Source organism: Excalfactoria chinensis, chromosome 3, assembly GCF_039878825.1.
Source record: "Excalfactoria chinensis isolate bCotChi1 chromosome 3, bCotChi1.hap2, whole genome shotgun sequence".
Classification (NCBI taxonomy): Eukaryota; Metazoa; Chordata; class Aves; order Galliformes; family Phasianidae; genus Excalfactoria; species Excalfactoria chinensis.
Window position 1 is genome coordinate 33,601,611 of NC_092827.1, and position 17,688 is coordinate 33,619,298.

Sequence of the window (17,688 nt, forward strand, 5' to 3'; positions counted from 1 at the left end):
GTAAGATTAATAGCTTATACCTGAAAAAGGTTGAGACCAAACACAAACAGAGGAAGATGAATGCTCAGGAGTGATATGAATCAGAACAGAAAGTGGGAACAAAAAAGATCCTTCCTGTGGTCATTTTGTTAGCCAGCGAGTTATCACACACTCCAGTATAAACAACCAAAACAAATCACAAAGTGATCACAAAAGCACCAAGCAGATGATGCTTCTTTTGCGCAAACCCGGTGCCATGGAGGCATTCTTGTGTACCTGGGCTATTTTGGTTTTCTTCTGCTGAAACTTGCAAAGGCGCAGTATCCGCGTCCCTGATTGGTCACTGAACTGTTCATGGAAGGGGTGCAGCAGCTGCACAGTTTCTCCAAAGCTTTGGGAAATAATAAACAAACAAGCAATAAATCTGTACTCGCGTTCCCCTCTGAAATCTTAAAGGGAAGAAACAACTTTAAAAATAAACTCACCTACACACAGCAATTTGTCCCACTTCTAGAAGAGTCAGCGCATTCCCAATGACTGCCAGGGATTCATATGCAAGCTATTCAATTTTGTAAAAAAGTTAAAAGATGGGATATTCCAACCTTTTCCTCACAGTTCAGTATTCAAAACACAGAATGTTACTGAAATTCACAGAATCATAGAACTCGTGATTTGGAAGGGACCTCTGAAAGCCATGTAGGCCGGCTCCCCTGCAAGGAACAGGGACATCACAGCTACATCAGGTTGCCCAGGGCCTGATCCAGCCTCACCTTGAATGTCTCCAGGGATGGGACATCCACCACATCTCTAGGCAAGCTGTTCCAGTGCCTCATCACTCTTATTGTAGAAAAAAAGTCTTTCTTTTATCCAATCTAAATCTTCCCTCTTTTACTTTGATACCACCCCCCTTGTTCTATCGCCACAGACCCTGTTAAAGAGCCCTTCTTTTCTGTAGCTCTCCTTCAGATACTGAAAAAAAAAACATTTGTCACCATCTAGTAAAACAAATGAAGAGGCTGCCTATCGTTTTTCCCATTACAGATTTGAGAGAGTCAGTGCCATAAAAATACACCAGTTCTATCTGAGGATTTCTGCTGGTTGATTGAGACAGCAACACCACTTCAGGCAGCCTATTGAAATAAATACTGAAATAACTGTTTTGAAGGAGATGTGCGTGTTTCATAAAGATCTACAAGAGATCTGTCATGAACTAATACTTAATGCTGCACAGCTAGATAAACCCAGCATTCTGTAAGGAACAACAATAATTTTTGAGCGGATGCAAAGACCTTTTGTCTAATAAATTTAGTACTTCTTTCTGTTGGTGAACAGCCACCAGCCTTTTAGCAACAAATCTCTTAGGCATGAAATCACAAGGGCTCAAGCCCATGGACCAAGAAAATAACTGCCCTAAAACCACCAAAACTGGGCTTCCCAATAGCCACCGCTTCTGTGTCAAACAGCGCATCAGCCAAGAACAGTTCCCTTGTAATCCTTCCGAGGTTTTGTTTTTACCTGTTTGGAGTGATTGTCTATCATACTAGAGGAATCATCAATGGCCAAGCAAATCTGGTACTGTCGTTTACTAGGCTTGGTTCTTCGCAACCAGATCTTATCTTTTCGGAACTGACTGGCAATATATGGGATCACTTTGCGCATGTTCAGTCTTTTCCCTGTTCTGTAGTCTCCTCTGAAAGTCAAGAAAGAAAAAGGCATAGTTATGGGACTTAAAAGTAAATATCTCATTCCAGAGATCCTGACCTATGCAGCAAAACACAATATTCTACATTAATTTTTGGTGAGTAAATATTTCTCAATATCCATATTTAGGTATAGATTAAAAAAAGCAACACACACTTCTAATGCAAGATTGATGTTCAGTGCTCTTAAGTTCTTAACCTTAGACGACTCAACAACATTTCAGAGGCCTAAGTCGGTTTGATCACCACTGTACAGAAGCAAAAAGACTAGAGGAGATATCCTCAGGATATGTACTTTAAATGCTTGTTTTTTATAACAAAAACCACCCTGAAGTTCCGATACAGAAATAAAATGAATACATTCGCAAACAGGAATAACTGCCATAAAGCAGGAACAACACTGAGCTAAAACTGTACTTAAGTTAACCTCACCCACTCAAAAAAACAAAGGGTTGAAAGAAATCTCAGAAAGATCCAACTTACTTCAGCTTGGCTGCCTGAGTGGGTTCCAGTATGAGTCGTAGCTGTTCACAAAGCTGCTGTGATAGAGGAGCTGTCAGGACTAAATATCTCTGCCACAACTGTGCTGCTTCCTTCTCCTAAAACATCACGTATCACAGAAAGAAATAAAAGTGAATTATGCAAAACCAAAAAGCACAAACCAAGCAATGAACCAAGGAGGAGTTAGTAGGTGACTATCAGCTGAAGCTATTTGGGTGTCTTGTAAGTAAAGATGACCAACTGCATTCAACTTAGAATGCTGCTTGCTGCTACAAAACCACAATGTGCAATGATTATTCCCTCCAGAAACTTGAGCATTGCTGTTAATATGGAAAAATCCTGCAGTGGCTGCCATCTTGTAGCTGGTATTACAGTGAGGCAAGCCATGGGGATGTGGTGCTTAGGGACATGGTTTGGATGTGGATGTCTTAGTCTCAGCTGAGATGGCATTGTTTTCTTCAGAGTGACTGGTGTGATGCTATGTTTTGGTTCTAGAAGAAAAACAATGTTGACAAAACATCGATGTTTATAGTTACAAGTAAGCAGTGCTGTACAAAGCCAAGGCCATTCCAACTTCTCAGCTAATACTTGTGAAGGGCTGGGAGGGAACAGAATGAAGACAGCTGATTCAAAATGGCCAAAGGAATATTCCATACCATGTGACATCATGCAGAGTTTTGTAGGGGATGGGAGTTCATCCAACCCTCTTCTGCTGCTCAGGAGGCTAGCTGGGCATCAGTCATGGGGTGGTGAGCAATGTGCATTACTCATTACATAAATTCATATCTATCTATCTGTCATAATAATGATCCCTTTCCTTTTCTCTATCTTAGTAAACAGCTTTATCTCAACCCCTGACTTCTACTTTGTGTCTTCTTCCTTTTGAAACCCTTCCTTATCCCACTGGGAGGAAGGCGGAGTGAGTGAATGACTGTGTGGTGCTCAACTACCTGCTGGGTTAAACCACAACAGCGGACTTGGTAGTGTTATGCAATGACTGCACTTGATGATATTACAGGCCTTTTCCAATGTAAATGATTCTATGCTAAAGGTCGTTAAGTTCTCCATCATGATTATCAGTAGTGTCACTTTCGCAAATAGCATACAGCATAGCATATATTTTTTTCCGACTACATTAAACATAACAAAAGCCAGCACTTAAACCATGTGGTTCAGAATATTTTCATTCCAACCTGCTTGGTTTCCTCAATGTTTCAACAGTAAGTAAAATAAAAGAATGCAGTGTAAGATTCTAAAGAAAGCATTTACACTGAAATGAGGTCACTAACCTCCTCTGGACTTCCAGACTGCTGTGTTTGCCAGGTTTCCAATTGTCTTTCAAGTTCCTTTCTCAACTCTTCTGGATCTCTAACAATGTGCTGGAAACACAGTTATGAGATTTATGAGATGGTAAAATAAGTTCACACACCTGGTGATCCCCAAATCTTATCGGACTATAAAACAGTAAGAGAGGTATTGCTCTTATTCCTTTAGACACAAAAATACGTATCATAGTATCATAGTATCGTGCGAGTTGGAAGGGACCTTAGAGATCATCGAGTCCAACCCCCGGGATTCGAGCCCTCTAGTGTAGCAGAGCGGCAGTTTTATCCCTTGCGAACCCGGGCCCTCTGGTGTTGCAAGCGGCGGTTCTAACACCTAAGTGAAAAACTTGAATGAAAAATCCATTCTAAATCTTCACTATTGATTAGCTTCCATATACAGGAAGAATAAACAACTGCTGATTCCTACGTCAGGCACGATCAGCATACAAACAAAGCTAGGCACGTTGTAATAAACACTGAAAATAAACCAATACAGAACTTCAGAATAACTGGAATGAACTATCCTGACAGACATCGGATCTAATGACAGCGTAATCAAACCTTTTCATACTACATGGGCACTATCTTCCAAAACTGAAACTGCTTCAGTGAATTACAGGTTGTTTTTTTTTCAAAACATCCTCAATTCAAACCACTTCGGAAGAATCAAATGACACTTCCTCTTGGCCTGGCATCAACCACTGTATGCTAAGTTGTTCTGTTAAAGGACACCTAAGCTTACTGGTCTGCGTAATCCATAAGCTTACCGGGTTGAGAAAAATAAGCCTATAAATGCAAATCCAACAGTACCAATAACTTTTCATAATGTCAGAAGCAGCAGCAGTCTCTCTGACCACGCACTTCAGGCTTAAGGAAGGGAGAAATAATGTACGTGGAGGGGATTTTCTCTCTCTGAAAGATGAGAACTTGCACTTTACCCCATTCATGTTCCTCCTTTACTCTTCAACTGATGCTGCAAGAGCTCCCCCTCCTGTTTCAGGGTTTGCCTATCGATTTGAAAAGAAGCATCTATCTCTTCTGACAACAGCAAAACACTTGCATTCAGTAGCCTTTTCCCAAAGGACTATCACGTTTAGCACTAAGGCAGAAATATCTGGCATAGCTGTGGTGTGTGCAGAAAGACCAAAATACCTCCATCAGAATTAGTACTCAGGATACTACATTACAAGCATGGAAACTCAATATTAGTTTTTACTTCATCGACTACACCATCGTACACCACCAGCTACCTCCATTTCATAACTTTATGATAAAATGTGGTTTCCACAGCTATTATGTGAAACTCCAGGATTTCTCTAGGTTATGACAGCATGCTTTGAATTGTAAAGTTCATAAAAGGCCAACAAAAGTTCTAGGATGTCTGTTATCAGCCTTGAGGAAGCAGCGTGTTGCAATGAAAAGGAGAAGTTATTGTCTGCAATAGTATTATTAAAGTCACTGATGCATAGCCCTCTCATCACTCCGAACCCTTTTTATGGTCACACATACCCCATAGCTTTCTGCTCCACTTGAATGTTTTATCAGTAGATTCATCTGAGCAAAGCAGTTCTTGACAGCAAAACAGAAAGTTTCTTTTAAGGAGTGAGGATTCCCACATAAGAACAGGGAGGAATTTCCATTTTAAAGGCATCATTCATTTGTATATACAATAGTTGGTTTTGTGTTACTTTTCATTCCACTATTAAAGAACAGCAAGGTACTGAATTGTACGATCCAAAGTAATTCTAAACCTTGGTGTTCACAGAGCTTCATTAACTTGGGTCAATGAAAACAGTTTCTGCAAGGAGAGACGTGTTGAGTATCGTACCTGGGAAGCATCCATCAGAAACTGATGGGCTGTATGGATGGTAGAGTCCTTGCTTCTCTCTGGCTTCTCTTCAGTCACCTGTGGTAACTTCTCTCTTGTAGAGTCCTTGGCATCATCGGAGTCTAAAATCTGGGTCTCCGACTCCTCTTCACCTGGTCCTACAATCACAGAATTAATTACTAACCCTGTGGATCAAACAGTACAGAAGCTAATATTATATCTCGACTCTTAGCAAACATCTCACAACCCTCTGTTATACTTTTAAGAGAAGTGCACAAACTTTAAAACAATTCTAGGGCTAATCCAAGGCCTTGCAACTCCAAGCAACTCCAATTACAATCAGATGTTCTAGTCTTACAGGAGACAGATGAATCCATTACACATGAATATAAACACCTATGTGCATATTTAAGCATGCATGTCAACCTGCACTGAGAATGGTTTATAAGTACCAGAAGTTTTAGTGGCAGCAGACTTTGTTTCTGGCTTCAGCTCTTCTATGTCATCCACTGCTTGAAGATCCTCATTCTGCATGTCTGTTTCCATAGCTGTATCTTCAGGACCTCCCTCCTCGTTTTCTTCGAGAGGCATAATAGGTTTCTCCTGCTCCTTGCTAGCTACGTCTGTACAAAGGCAACACAACTCATTAAGGAGAGAGGAAGGAAAAGTACCATTACAAAAACATACATTCCGAGGCCACTACATAGAAGCTTTACTGAACTTCGAGAAATTGCTTTGATAGAAAGCAATTTATTTCATTAAATTTAATTTAGAGGAATATTTGTAAAGGATCATCAGTTTGATACAGGATAAGGAACTTGTTGCCTTAGGCTGTATTCCACAAGCGTGCCAGCAAAATGGGCTTCAAAATGGATAAGATTTGGAGAGAAAGAATTTTTAATAGGTTTAAAAGACTAAAATCCCACTTTTATGAGTAAATTCACTATTTTCAAATACATTATCATTAGCCTGAACCTGGTTACCAAAGAATAACATTTATCATAGTGAAACAGTGTTATGTCTTGCAAATAAAGGACACAACTGGAGGGAGGGAGGTGAAGTACTGCAAGAAACTACAGTAAATAGGATTTGAATCTGGAATGGCAACTCTTTACACTCAGAAATAGCACCACATACCATAGGTCTGTGCATCATAGCATTCAGAGCTTTGCTTAATGTGTTCAAATGCATCAGCCTCCTCCACGTTTTGTTTCGACTGACTTGTATTCGGCTTTGCTTCACTGCTGGATTCTATGGTTCTCAGTCGCTTGTGGATACGCTCGTTGTGGTCTCCCATTGAGCGCTCGTTGTCTGCCTGACCAGGTTTCCTCTTGAAACTCTGAAAAATTATTACCATGAGCTTCATGTGATGTGCAGCCAAACACAGATTAGAACATGACTTCTAACAAAGAGAAACTTAATATTAACCAGCAAACAGGTAGGACTGAGTCATTCAAATTAAGTACAAAGCTTAAACAAACAAACAAAAAACAAGAAAGAAAGAAGATTAAAAAGGATAAAAGAATGAGATTAACCTGTGTATTCTTCCTGCTTTGTTTTTCAGAAGCCATCCGAGCCATGCGTGAGGATTCATGGCCTTCTGATTGATTTGCACTTGCAGCTCCGCTTCCATATTCCTGAGAGACAACAAAATACATTGCAACTGTAACTAAGAAGGTCGCAGACAAACCTCAGAAATCAAACTGAAACACTGTGCTGCCTTCTAGTGTGAATGAAAAATGGCTCACAACTGCAAGCTGTGTTCTTGTGTAGAACAAAGGGACAGTTCCACAGACCAAGAATCAGCCTAAACTGATCACACACTTGTAAGTTCTTCTCTGAAAAGTTGAATCCTGGACACAAATCCTTAAAATATCATAGCAGTTCTCTGATTATAGTTTAAACACATATTCATAAGTCCAGTTCTAGCTCATTCAATTCCACGTAGCTTACCTCTTTAGACTGGTCTCTTTCTGAAGCCTCTCCAGCCAGCTCTACAGCACTGTCACTCTGCAGGTTTTCTTGCCCAGTCTGCCCTTGTGTTTCATGCTCCATTCTCTCCTCAGACTCGGGGACCTGCTCATCCATCTCTGGATTATCTTTATCCTCCTCCTGCTGAAATGAGATGGGTTTTATTTGAACCTTCTATAAAGCATAGGGAAGCAGAAGTCCAAAGAGGTAACAGGAATATGGGTAAGAGAAATACACCAGTTTAACAGTAAGGAAATCTCTCATCTTCTTAATGAGTTTTACTAACACCCCACCACATATCAGTTCTGTCACAAAGGAACCCAGAACACCATCAGTCTCACATAGGAGAAAAAAAACATACAAGCTTTTATTTATGTCTCTGTACCTGAGGTTGAAGGCCTTGATTGGCAGCAGGGATTCCCTTCTCCTTCTCCTCTTCAGCAGATTCATTTTTTTCCTCATCAGGTGGTTGTGATTCTTCCTCTTCTGCCTCCTCAGTGTTCCCAGTATTTTCTTCCTCTTGATCATCAGCATCTTTCTCCCCTTCACCTTCCTTTTCCTCTTTTTCTTCAGTAATGCCTTCTTCAGCAGGTTCTGCATCTTGATCGCCTCCTTCTGCCTCACTAGCATTCTCTTCATTCTGACCTTCTGTATTCTCTGCCTCATTTAAATCAGCGGGTTTCTCATCTATTTCGAAAGCATTCTCTTCTTCTTCTGAATTAAAAGATCAGAAAGTTACACAAAACTTTCAGTGAAGTACGGAAACAGTGAACGTTACAGACATGATCAGAACAAACCTAACCAGGCTATCAAAAAATCATCATAGAGAAAATGATGAGATTCCCCTATGTAGGATCTCAAGTTCTCCACAGCACCCATTTCCTTTAAGCGCTGCAATTAGCAGCTAGCAATACAAAACAACGCATTCCCATTAACCAAGTTTAATCCGATATTCTTGATGGTCAGTTGTCTTTGAATGCAAATGCTTTTAAGTACCAGAAAAAACAACCTCAAAATACAAAATTAAAAGAAGAATGAAACGGGGAATGAGGATTCATCAATTAGGTCACAGGAAAATAAACTTTTACACAGTGTGCATTAAAGGTAAGCAAAGAAAAACGCTGCAATGTGAAGTTTTGATCTGCATTTGGTATCTTAGTATTTTAATGTACAGAAGTGAAGTTGTAACTTCTTGTTATATAGAATTCTGCCACCACCTCCCTCCTACTCAGGAGAAAAGTGAAGCTCACTGTCTGACTCTCCCCTCACTATTCCCACTTAGTTTTCAGCTGGCAGACATTTTCAGCTATACCTTCTCCCTCTTTCTCTTCATCACTCTTCTCATCATCCTCCAGGTTCAAGTTATCAGGAAGGTCTAAAGGTTCAACTTCAGGCTGCTTTTCTTGCTGGCCATGATAAGGATCTACTTCGTTCTCATCATACTCTCTCTGCAAGAAAAGGATGGGGGAAAAAAAAAAAAAGGCAGAGCATATAGTGAAGGAAAAGGCAAAGATGAGAGATAAGATATAACTGAATTCCATAGGACACAGAAATATCAAATACAGTATGACATGCTGATCAATTAAAAATTAATTTCCACTGATACACAGTCACATGTATAATAGCAGAGATATTTTTGTAATTGCATCTGCAGTACTGAGTCTACATCATACTTTTTTGGCACTGGGGAGGTTGCACAGGTGGCCTCTGTGAGCAGAGCCCCATGTCAGAGCAGAGCTCCAGCTGCTGCAAAAGGGACCCGCAGCTGCTATAAGGCAGACTTTCGGGATGAGCCTGAATGCTTCTGTTGCTACTCGTAACAGATCAAGGACTTTCTAGCTTTCTCCATCAAAATGGCAATTCAGTGTAAAGCCTGTTTTGGAAACCAGTACACACTCAGGTTAGTGCAAATAAAACTTACCTTGGGGCTACACCTCAGAAAATATGCATAGAATATAACAGATACAACATGGTCAATTATTGACTGAAATGAACAACTTTACTCAGAGTACTTCACCATTAAAATAAAGAGCACTTCAATTTCTCAGAAATACATGATGTGAACAACAGGATACGGTTTAACAACAAAACACTTCATGTAGTCCAAATATGTTTTACCTCATCAATTTGCTCGTGGATTTTCTCTTTGTTTTCACTGTCTTCTGTTTGATTCTCTGTTTCTTCATCCTTGGGAGGCTGTTTTTTATTATCTTTGTTTGCTGTACCCAAATTGTCATCTTTTGCAACAAGCTCTGAATCTTCCTATTAAACAAAAAAAACCAAAGAAACTTCAATTCCGCTACCTGCTTCCCAACATCTGAATAAACAAGATGCCGACTCCTACACACAAAAAAAAGACAGCACTAAATAACTGAAGATATACTCAAAATGATCCCTTTCCAAGACTAAAGAGCCCACTATGTAAGGAAATTCATTGTCTAAGTCATAAGAGAATTTAATTCCCTTGATACTCTTCTGACCACTTTCCTCCTTACCTCATCCATCCCTGGCCCAGTTTCTTCTGCTTTACTGCTGGCATCTTCATCATCATCATCATCTTCATCTCCCCAAAGCCTCTCATCCAGTTTATCATCAGCTTCAGCATTATTGAGATCTCCCATCTGCTTATCCAGCTCTTCCTCTTCATCTGATTTTTCATCATTTTCTGTGTATAGGTCAGGATATGTCTCAGTACAGAGAAGATAAAGCTAACAAAACAAGCAGTCACATTTTGCACCTGAAATTCATCACCCTATGGATTTAATGGAGCAGTGCAGAACCCAGAAGAGCAGGGATCTAATGAGATGGTTCAGTGTGCTCTCTTGGACAGACAGACATAACTTTCTCTAACAAGTGACAAGTGCTAAACGTGGATGATTTTAATTCTCCAATCCTTACCCTCTCCCACTTTCTTTTTCCAAACATTTTGGCACTAGAGTGTGAGGAAAGGTCCATTTCACTTCACTAGTTTCAGACTGTCCTTTCTTGTGCTGAAAAGCTTATTCTTAGCACTTCTCAGGTTTTTTGGGCAGATTAACACTACTCCAATTTGCAAGCCGTGTTAGTTGCAGATGTTGAAGGCGTTACCCTCAGAAGTGCAAGAACTGCTGCCTTTTGGATGACTTGCAAATTGAAAAAGTAACATTTGGTACCAGTGAATTATCGCCATTGCTTAAAAGTGAGCCATGACTTAAAATGCGACCAGGGATGCTAACTACTGTCACATTTTCTTTTGTAAGTGTTCTGCTGATCTTCAACAGACCCATAAAGTCAGTGACTAACTTTAACACTTGTCCAAGGGCCATCTTACAACAGAAAAAAAGGAAACAGCTCCCACAGATCCAAAACCACCACAGAAGACCTGAAGAATATCTTCAACTTCTTGGTGTTCAGATTAAGATTTCTTAATTTTCATATACAAATGTTGCTCTTCTCCCTTGTTGCTGAATGCTGACTTTACAGCATATACATCAATACGTAAAAGTATCAACCACTGGACCGATCTATTACAGTTCTTATGAGTTCGCCTTAGTGGAAGGATCAAACCTTTTTTCTCCTGTTCTCCATCATGCATTTTTCCTTCAAAGTCTTCTGACATTTCAATTGCATTGTCTTCTCCTTCAATATCTGGCTTAGAATCTTGATCCTCTTTCTCCTTCTCCTCGCCCTTTTTAAAACTGTCTTCTATCTGCATTATTGGCAAAGACAAAACTTATAATGAACCTTGTGTATATATTTAAGCTTACACAAAGTACTACAACAATAATACAGAAAGATAGAAGCTAACCTAGTTGGGAGACTGAAAGCAACTTCATATATATATATATACACACACATATATATTTTTTGTATATATATTTTAACCTGAAACATCTAATGAGTTTCATTTTTTCACAACATGGTTCTCAAGTTTTGGTGGGCTTTGTGCACTCATAAAGCTGTGTTAAAGGAAAAATTATCATAGTATCATAGTATCACAGTATCGTGCAAGTTGGAAGGGACCTTAGAGATCATCAAGTCCAACTCCCGGGTTTCGAGCCCCTCGTGTAGCGAAGCGGCACTTCTACCCCTGCGCCACAGGGGGAATTCGAACCCGGGCCCTCCAGTGCCGCAAGCAGCAGCTTATACCACTGCGCCACTGTTCAAGAGAAGGAACTGCCCTATTAGTAAGTAGCCTAACTATAACCTTGCATAACGTTATCTGTACTATCCTCTGGTCATTTTTAAGTTAGATCCTCATTCCTTGAATGCAATTACTAGTATTAAATATAAACTGTAACCCATGCAAACTGAAGTTAGCCAGTAACAACCAGCTCAAAACCAGCTGGATCAACTATCTTGGGCCGCCTTATTAGCGTTCTCCATTCAACGTGACTTCCCAGAAAGCCATCAGGGGAATTTTTCCAATGTCTCTTCCTAGTGCTTCTCTGTTGGAAGGTCCAGGCAAACTCACGTTAACTACACTATACAGCTTCTGCATGTGAGCTGTCTCTCCACCCAAACACATCAAGCTAAAGCCTGGCATTTTGTATTACTCTGCATATTGCTCCTCAAAACCATTCAAACCTCCTACACACTGTGTTAAGTAATATGGCTGACCTGACCTTCAATACTGACATAGAGTCAGCATAAATTACTTTTTATTCCTTAACAATAGCACAGGTAACAAAGTTGCTCAGGAAAGAAATTCTAGTGAAACCAAACTTAACAAAAATAGCTAGAAACTCTTGCATTTATATTTACAGTAACCAGAAGCAGCATTTCTTTAGCATTCAGTCTCAGTCTTCTTTAAACAACTCCCACCTTCCCCTTGTCCCCCCTCCTAAAAAGCCAACTTGCCTGATCTTCACTTTCTATTTTGTCGCTCACATCCTTCATGCCTTCCCCATCTCCAATACCACCTTCCTCATAATCATGAAACTGTGTTGCTCCCTCTCCAGCTTCATCTTCAATTAATTCTTTTGGCAGACAAAACCCCTATAAAGGCAAGCAGAAACTGAAGACATTCTGTACCAGTAAGTACATCTTAGTTTCTATATAAAAATTGGGTACATATTAAGAAAACGCTTCCCATACATCCACCTTTATCTCTAATACTTTACCTTTTGGGCAAGCTCTGTAAATATACTAGTTAGAACAGAAAGCAGTTTTCCAGTACTCCGGTGAGATGACAGGGAAACAGTGAGGTAGAACAGGATAAGGTCTGAAAACTTGCAGAGCATGGGCTTTAGACGCACCAGCAAATAGCAGGACTGGTTTAAGAACTGCAGTTAAAAAAAATAAGAAGAACAATCAAACAACCGCTGTCAAACACGATAATGTAATTACTGAGATGTACCTCAGTGAGGGTTACAATAGAGCCTGGAAACAGATGCTCAAGCCAGAAACATCAGTAGGAAGATTTAAACACAATATAAACTTCCTAGAGCTTTTTCAAGCTTTCACTTTTGACAAAAACAGAAGTTTTTCCTTTCTATCAAAGGACTGCCTGCATTTTACATTACAAAAGAGCATCTCTGCATTCATTTATGTTCCCTCACATACTTCTAATTCTACAGTAATGAATAATAAGAAGTAATTCGTGTTTAACCACCACAGTGGATGATTCCAAACCAGTGAGACCCCTGAGCCAAAAAGCTCTCCAGAAGAAAAATTTTACCTTATGCTGATCCGAGGTGCAATCTTCCCCATAAGATTTCAGGCTCTCCACGAGTTCTGAAACTGCTGAAATTACTTTCTGTACATGCAAGGATTCCACATCAGCAGAAATATCTTCATCCAAAAGTTTAGTTAAATGTCCTGCTTTAATCATTTCCCATGAAGCTGTATCGTCTTCGGTTGAAACACAGGAGGCCAAAAGAGATGGATGTCACATTTGATATTCTAAAATGTCATACTAAGCAAACAAGAAATACCCAAGCTATCTGTTCATGCGCACAGCTACCGAAATGGAAGTTTCCTTGGGTACTGGTATTATTAGGTTCAAGTAGTTTAAACTCTCTCACTACTCCTTGAGTAAATTAACAATCTCACCAGTTTCCTCTGGGGGTTTTTCTTCTTCTCCACCTTTCTGTTTTCTCTCTACCAAACACTGGATGGCATACAGAACACCATGGATAACCGTTTCCACTTGAGCTGAGAAGTGATCCACAAATTCTTCATCTTTATTTCCTTTTGAAACATAACACAGACAGTTTAAAATGGAAACACACTGAATTACTGGTTTATACATTTTCTTACGCAAGGAATATGATAAGCATTTGCAGCTTTTAACTGTATAGCTGTACTAGCAAATCCTTGCTAATTCTGATTTACAGCTACAACACAAGGTCTGTTGGCACCACAGACTAAAGGGTAAAGTATTACTGCACAATGTCAACTCAGCCTAAATTCTCCCAGTTTGAATTTCATTAAGTGTTTCTGGATATCCAAGTGAACACACGGCAACAGCAGTGAATAAGCAATCTTCTGCAATAATCAACGTGATGAATTCTTTATATACTTAACTGAACTAGAAAATCGGTAGAGAATTGTCCTTACCACTACAGTTTGATGTGGAAGCAAGAACCTGCTTTCTCCAAACTGTGAACTCTGTAGATGTACTATTGATTTCCTCTTGTATATACTTGAGGCTCTTGACTATAGCCATCTGATCTGCAGCTTGCCTCTCTTCCTCATCCAGGTGAAACAGGGACTCTACACCTTGTAACTGAGCCGACACTTCCAGGAGACAACTCACAGTTGATGTGCAAACTTCAAAATCTCTCCTGCAACAAGACAGATTATAATACTGAAAAGAAAGAACCCCTCAGATTAAGACAACAGCTTTTCTTCGTGAGAGCTCTGACCCATCTTGAGTTTAAATACAAGATTCAACAGCAAGCAGTGATGCCATTTATGCCTATTTCATTTTTTGTTCCAACTGTATATGCTTTTTTTCCCTTCAATAGGCTGCCTTAAGGCCTCTTTTTAAACAAATTTCTTTTATTGACTTACGTTAGAACTCTGTATCATTAATTAGCTAAAGGGCAAAGGGGATGAAATCCCAAGGGACCAAAGACAACCACAGAAGCTAAGATGGACCCAACTTTTATTAACTGCTCAGTGGACTGAGAGAAGATGTGCATTCACTTGCTTGCAGTTTGAAAGAAAAACAAACAAACAAGCTTCAAGAACATTTCAAGAATACCTTTTAAGATTTGCAAAAGGCAACCTTCAGGATGACTTTACGCATCTAATATGAACATACAGCACGCAGAAATTCAACTCATGAAGATGTAGAACTCACCAGGAATAAAACAAGGTCTCACACGGCTGTTGTCTTATTTTGTCCACATCTGTTTTCACTGCCTTCACACGTGCCAGCATTGCTGCCAATTGCGCAGACAGCTGCAGCCACAGCTGATCCTTACTTCGCATCCTGCATGCAGGAGGCAGTTGCTCACTTGTTACTGGAGACAGATATTTAAGTTCTGAGGGAATTCGGTCAGGGATTCCTGTGAGAACATTTCCCAGCATCTCTTCAGGTGCTGAACTCAGGAAAACATTTCCTTTGACATCTGTCCTTTCACTGTCACTGCACTTCATTAGCTCTTCTGTTGGGCAGCAGTGTATAAACCAAGACAGCTCTTCAAGAACCATCACACACTGCATGGAAAGTTGCTGCAGTTTGTCAGTCCAGTGTTGAAAACTACGTTGAGGAGGTAATGCTACATTATATTCTCTGTCAGCACTCAATCTCTTGTCTATCTCTTGGATGCAACTCAGGAGGCTCCTGGTTAAGAAGAAAGGAGGAAAAAAAACGAAACTGCATAAACCCCATAACAGAGTTCTATATGATACCTCCCTTTCTTTTAAGAGCTCAGCCTTCAGACCAAGTTCATAAAGGTTCTATGTAATACAAAAGCAGCAGAAGTCAAACTTCATCCAGGAAAAGCTAAAAGGATACATTCATACATTTAAAAATTGATGTTTTTTTCCTCTCCATTGCATGCTCGAGTCACACCAGAAACAGGCCTTGGTGAGACTTTTCAGAATCAACATCAACCTTCTAAGTAGCCCTTAGACTCCAGTCCTAACACTCACACGTTCATTTTCCACTGTTATACAGTAAGATGAGACCTAGTCATATGGGATTTGTTTTCTTATTATTTTAGTAATAACATAGTTATTACATAGAAACACATAGAACAGCAGTTTGCAGTGAAATACAGTGGGAGAAATTCCATCAAGTAATAAGGATTTCCTACAAGCTTTTACCATTTCAACACATCCTACTATCTCCCAGCTCTCAAAAATGCTTCTTCTTGAGAAGCTGAGCTTTCTTTGTTTTGGCCCAAAGGACAATCTAGATTATTTGTTTCAGAAATGAAACGAAACCAACAACTTGAATATAGCCAAAATTAACTTAGGCCAATACCAAATGAGAAAGGTTCAGTGATCTATGGGTTTAACATGGGTTTAATTAAAAACAATTACTTCATAGCCTTCATGCCCATCTAACTTGTTTTTCCCATTATTTTGATTCCAACATAGAATCATAGAATCATAGAATTACTCAGGTTGGAAAAGACCTTGAAGATCATCAAGTCCAACCGCAGCCTAACCAGTAGCCTATCTCTTAAAAAACAACCACGAAACAACACCACAACAACAAACCTCTGCTAAATCATATCCCTGAGTACCACATCCAAACGGCTCTTAAACACATCCAGGGATGGCGATTCAACCACCTCCTTGGGGAGCCCATTCCAGTACCTAACCACCCTTTCTGTAAAGAAGTTCTTCCTAATATCCAACCTGAACTTGCCCTGGCGCAACTTAAGGTCATTTCCCCTCGTCCTGTCACATGTCACTAGTGAGAAGAGACCTGCCCCACTCTCACTGTAAGAACCTTTCAGGTTCTTACAGTCAACATGCTGACTGCAATGGCAGGATAAACAATATTTATTTCCCCACCCCAAACACACACTTTTTTTCTACCTGGGTTTAACTGAGGAGAAATGGAAAAGCAAGGGGAAGAATTTGTTTTCTACCATATCATTTTCTGTCTTTCTTGAATGGAATAACTTATGCTTAAATAAGGCTGTAATGGCATAATGCAAAATACCTTAGTAAGATCCACTGCTCCGTCAAGGCAGTAAGAGACTGTCTCTGCCTGACAAGCAACTGTAGGAGGTGTGCAGTAAATCCTTTGCATCGCTCAACACTACCTAGTCCAATATCCTAAAGAAAACAAACACAGAGAAACATGAGGGAAGGGAGAGAACAGTTTGATGAATACACAGATTAAGTGACAACAACGTGGGCTGTGCTTCCATTCCATTTAACTGAACAGAGCAGAAGGCTGAGGTTTAAGTGAGCAAATATTAAAATGCAGACAAAGTATTGTTATTACTTTCCACTGTCTTCAATCTTTTGCATCTTTCATGTATTCTCCACATAATGCAGATTTTCAAGTACCTTCTGCAAAAAGCAGGTATCAAACTGCACTTCCGCTGCAGCACCTCCTGTCAGGAATTGAGCTCAAAAAGTCAAACCACATGACCTAAATAATACATAAATCCCAAGAGAAGATTCCAGCTTAATTTTCTACATCCATAAACAGTGCTGCAGTTAATTTCACCAGATTTACTGACAATTACTTTCATTCTTTTTTAATGGAAGGATCCTGATTTCAAGCATAGAATAAATGTTGGAGATAAAAAGCAAAACCAATCCCAGATACGTTCCAGTATTTATTCAACTATCAGTTATGCTGTTGTAAAATGAAGTGCAACGTATAGCGAGAGGAAAATCATCTGGAAGAGATCCCCGTTTCATGGAGAAGTGACACTGATTTGGCAGAACTCATCTGCTCCTTCTATCAATCATTTGACATCAATTTCTAAGCAAGGCAAAGTACTGTTATATTTCGTGTTAAACAGTCCACAGTTATTTCCGATTTATGAAACTCAACAGATTTTTCACAATCACAAGTCCTGATTTTGTTCTCCTAGTAAGTTTTAATTTGGCTTCTGAGACACATCCTTCATGAAGAACCAGCAGCAATTTGGGAACTGCTGGGATGGAAATACCGTACGCTGCACAGACTGTGCACTAACAATCTGCTTATTCTATTGTTCATTCATAAAATAACAGGTTTTAAAATGCCAAATATTGGTCCCCCAAATATTTTCTACCACGTAACAAAAAGAAAGCGTTACCTCGCATCACCCTTTTACTATGAGAAGATTCCAGTAATAGATAACACATTCCTGTTTTTAGTTGCTTTACCTTAGCAGGGGCCAACAATGCTGTCTGAAGTCGAGAGTGGCGTGCAAGCGAGCGATAGAAGTACTTCTGGCATCCATCCCAGGCAGAGGAAATCTCTGCCAGAAACCTG

The 17,688-nt window shown here is 39.8% G+C and overlaps 1 protein-coding gene across 3 annotated transcripts in view; it reads right to left on the minus strand.

Annotated features, from left to right (window-relative positions):
- The window catches only part of MDN1 (midasin AAA ATPase 1), an 86,407-nt gene that overhangs the window by 3,482 nt on the left and 65,237 nt on the right, over nt 1-17,688 (minus strand). For 2 of the 3 annotated variants that reach the window (XM_072331399.1, XM_072331398.1), the window contains exons 77-99: nt 17,580-17,685; nt 16,414-16,529; nt 14,593-15,078; nt 13,845-14,071; nt 13,338-13,475; nt 12,964-13,136; nt 12,407-12,568; nt 12,144-12,281; nt 10,851-10,992; nt 9,800-9,969; nt 9,423-9,566; nt 8,617-8,752; nt 7,690-8,018; nt 7,287-7,448; nt 6,869-6,970; nt 6,471-6,672; nt 5,786-5,956; nt 5,334-5,491; nt 3,470-3,559; nt 2,163-2,278; nt 1,495-1,669; nt 465-538; nt 256-370 (exon numbers count right to left, since the gene is read on the minus strand). In XM_072331399.1, the coding sequence (XP_072187500.1) occupies nt 256-370; nt 465-538; nt 1,495-1,669; nt 2,163-2,278; nt 3,470-3,559; nt 5,334-5,491; nt 5,786-5,956; nt 6,471-6,672; nt 6,869-6,970; nt 7,287-7,448; nt 7,690-8,018; nt 8,617-8,752; nt 9,423-9,566; nt 9,800-9,969; nt 10,851-10,992; nt 12,144-12,281; nt 12,407-12,568; nt 12,964-13,136; nt 13,338-13,475; nt 13,845-14,071; nt 14,593-15,078; nt 16,414-16,529; nt 17,580-17,685 (3,832 nt within the window). The remainder of the gene's footprint in view (nt 1-255; nt 371-464; nt 539-1,494; nt 1,670-2,162; nt 2,279-3,469; nt 3,560-5,333; nt 5,492-5,785; nt 5,957-6,470; nt 6,673-6,868; nt 6,971-7,286; nt 7,449-7,689; nt 8,019-8,616; nt 8,753-9,422; nt 9,567-9,799; nt 9,970-10,850; nt 10,993-12,143; nt 12,282-12,406; nt 12,569-12,963; nt 13,137-13,337; nt 13,476-13,844; nt 14,072-14,592; nt 15,079-16,413; nt 16,530-17,579; nt 17,686-17,688) is intronic. The other variant, XM_072331400.1, reaches the window with a different exon arrangement.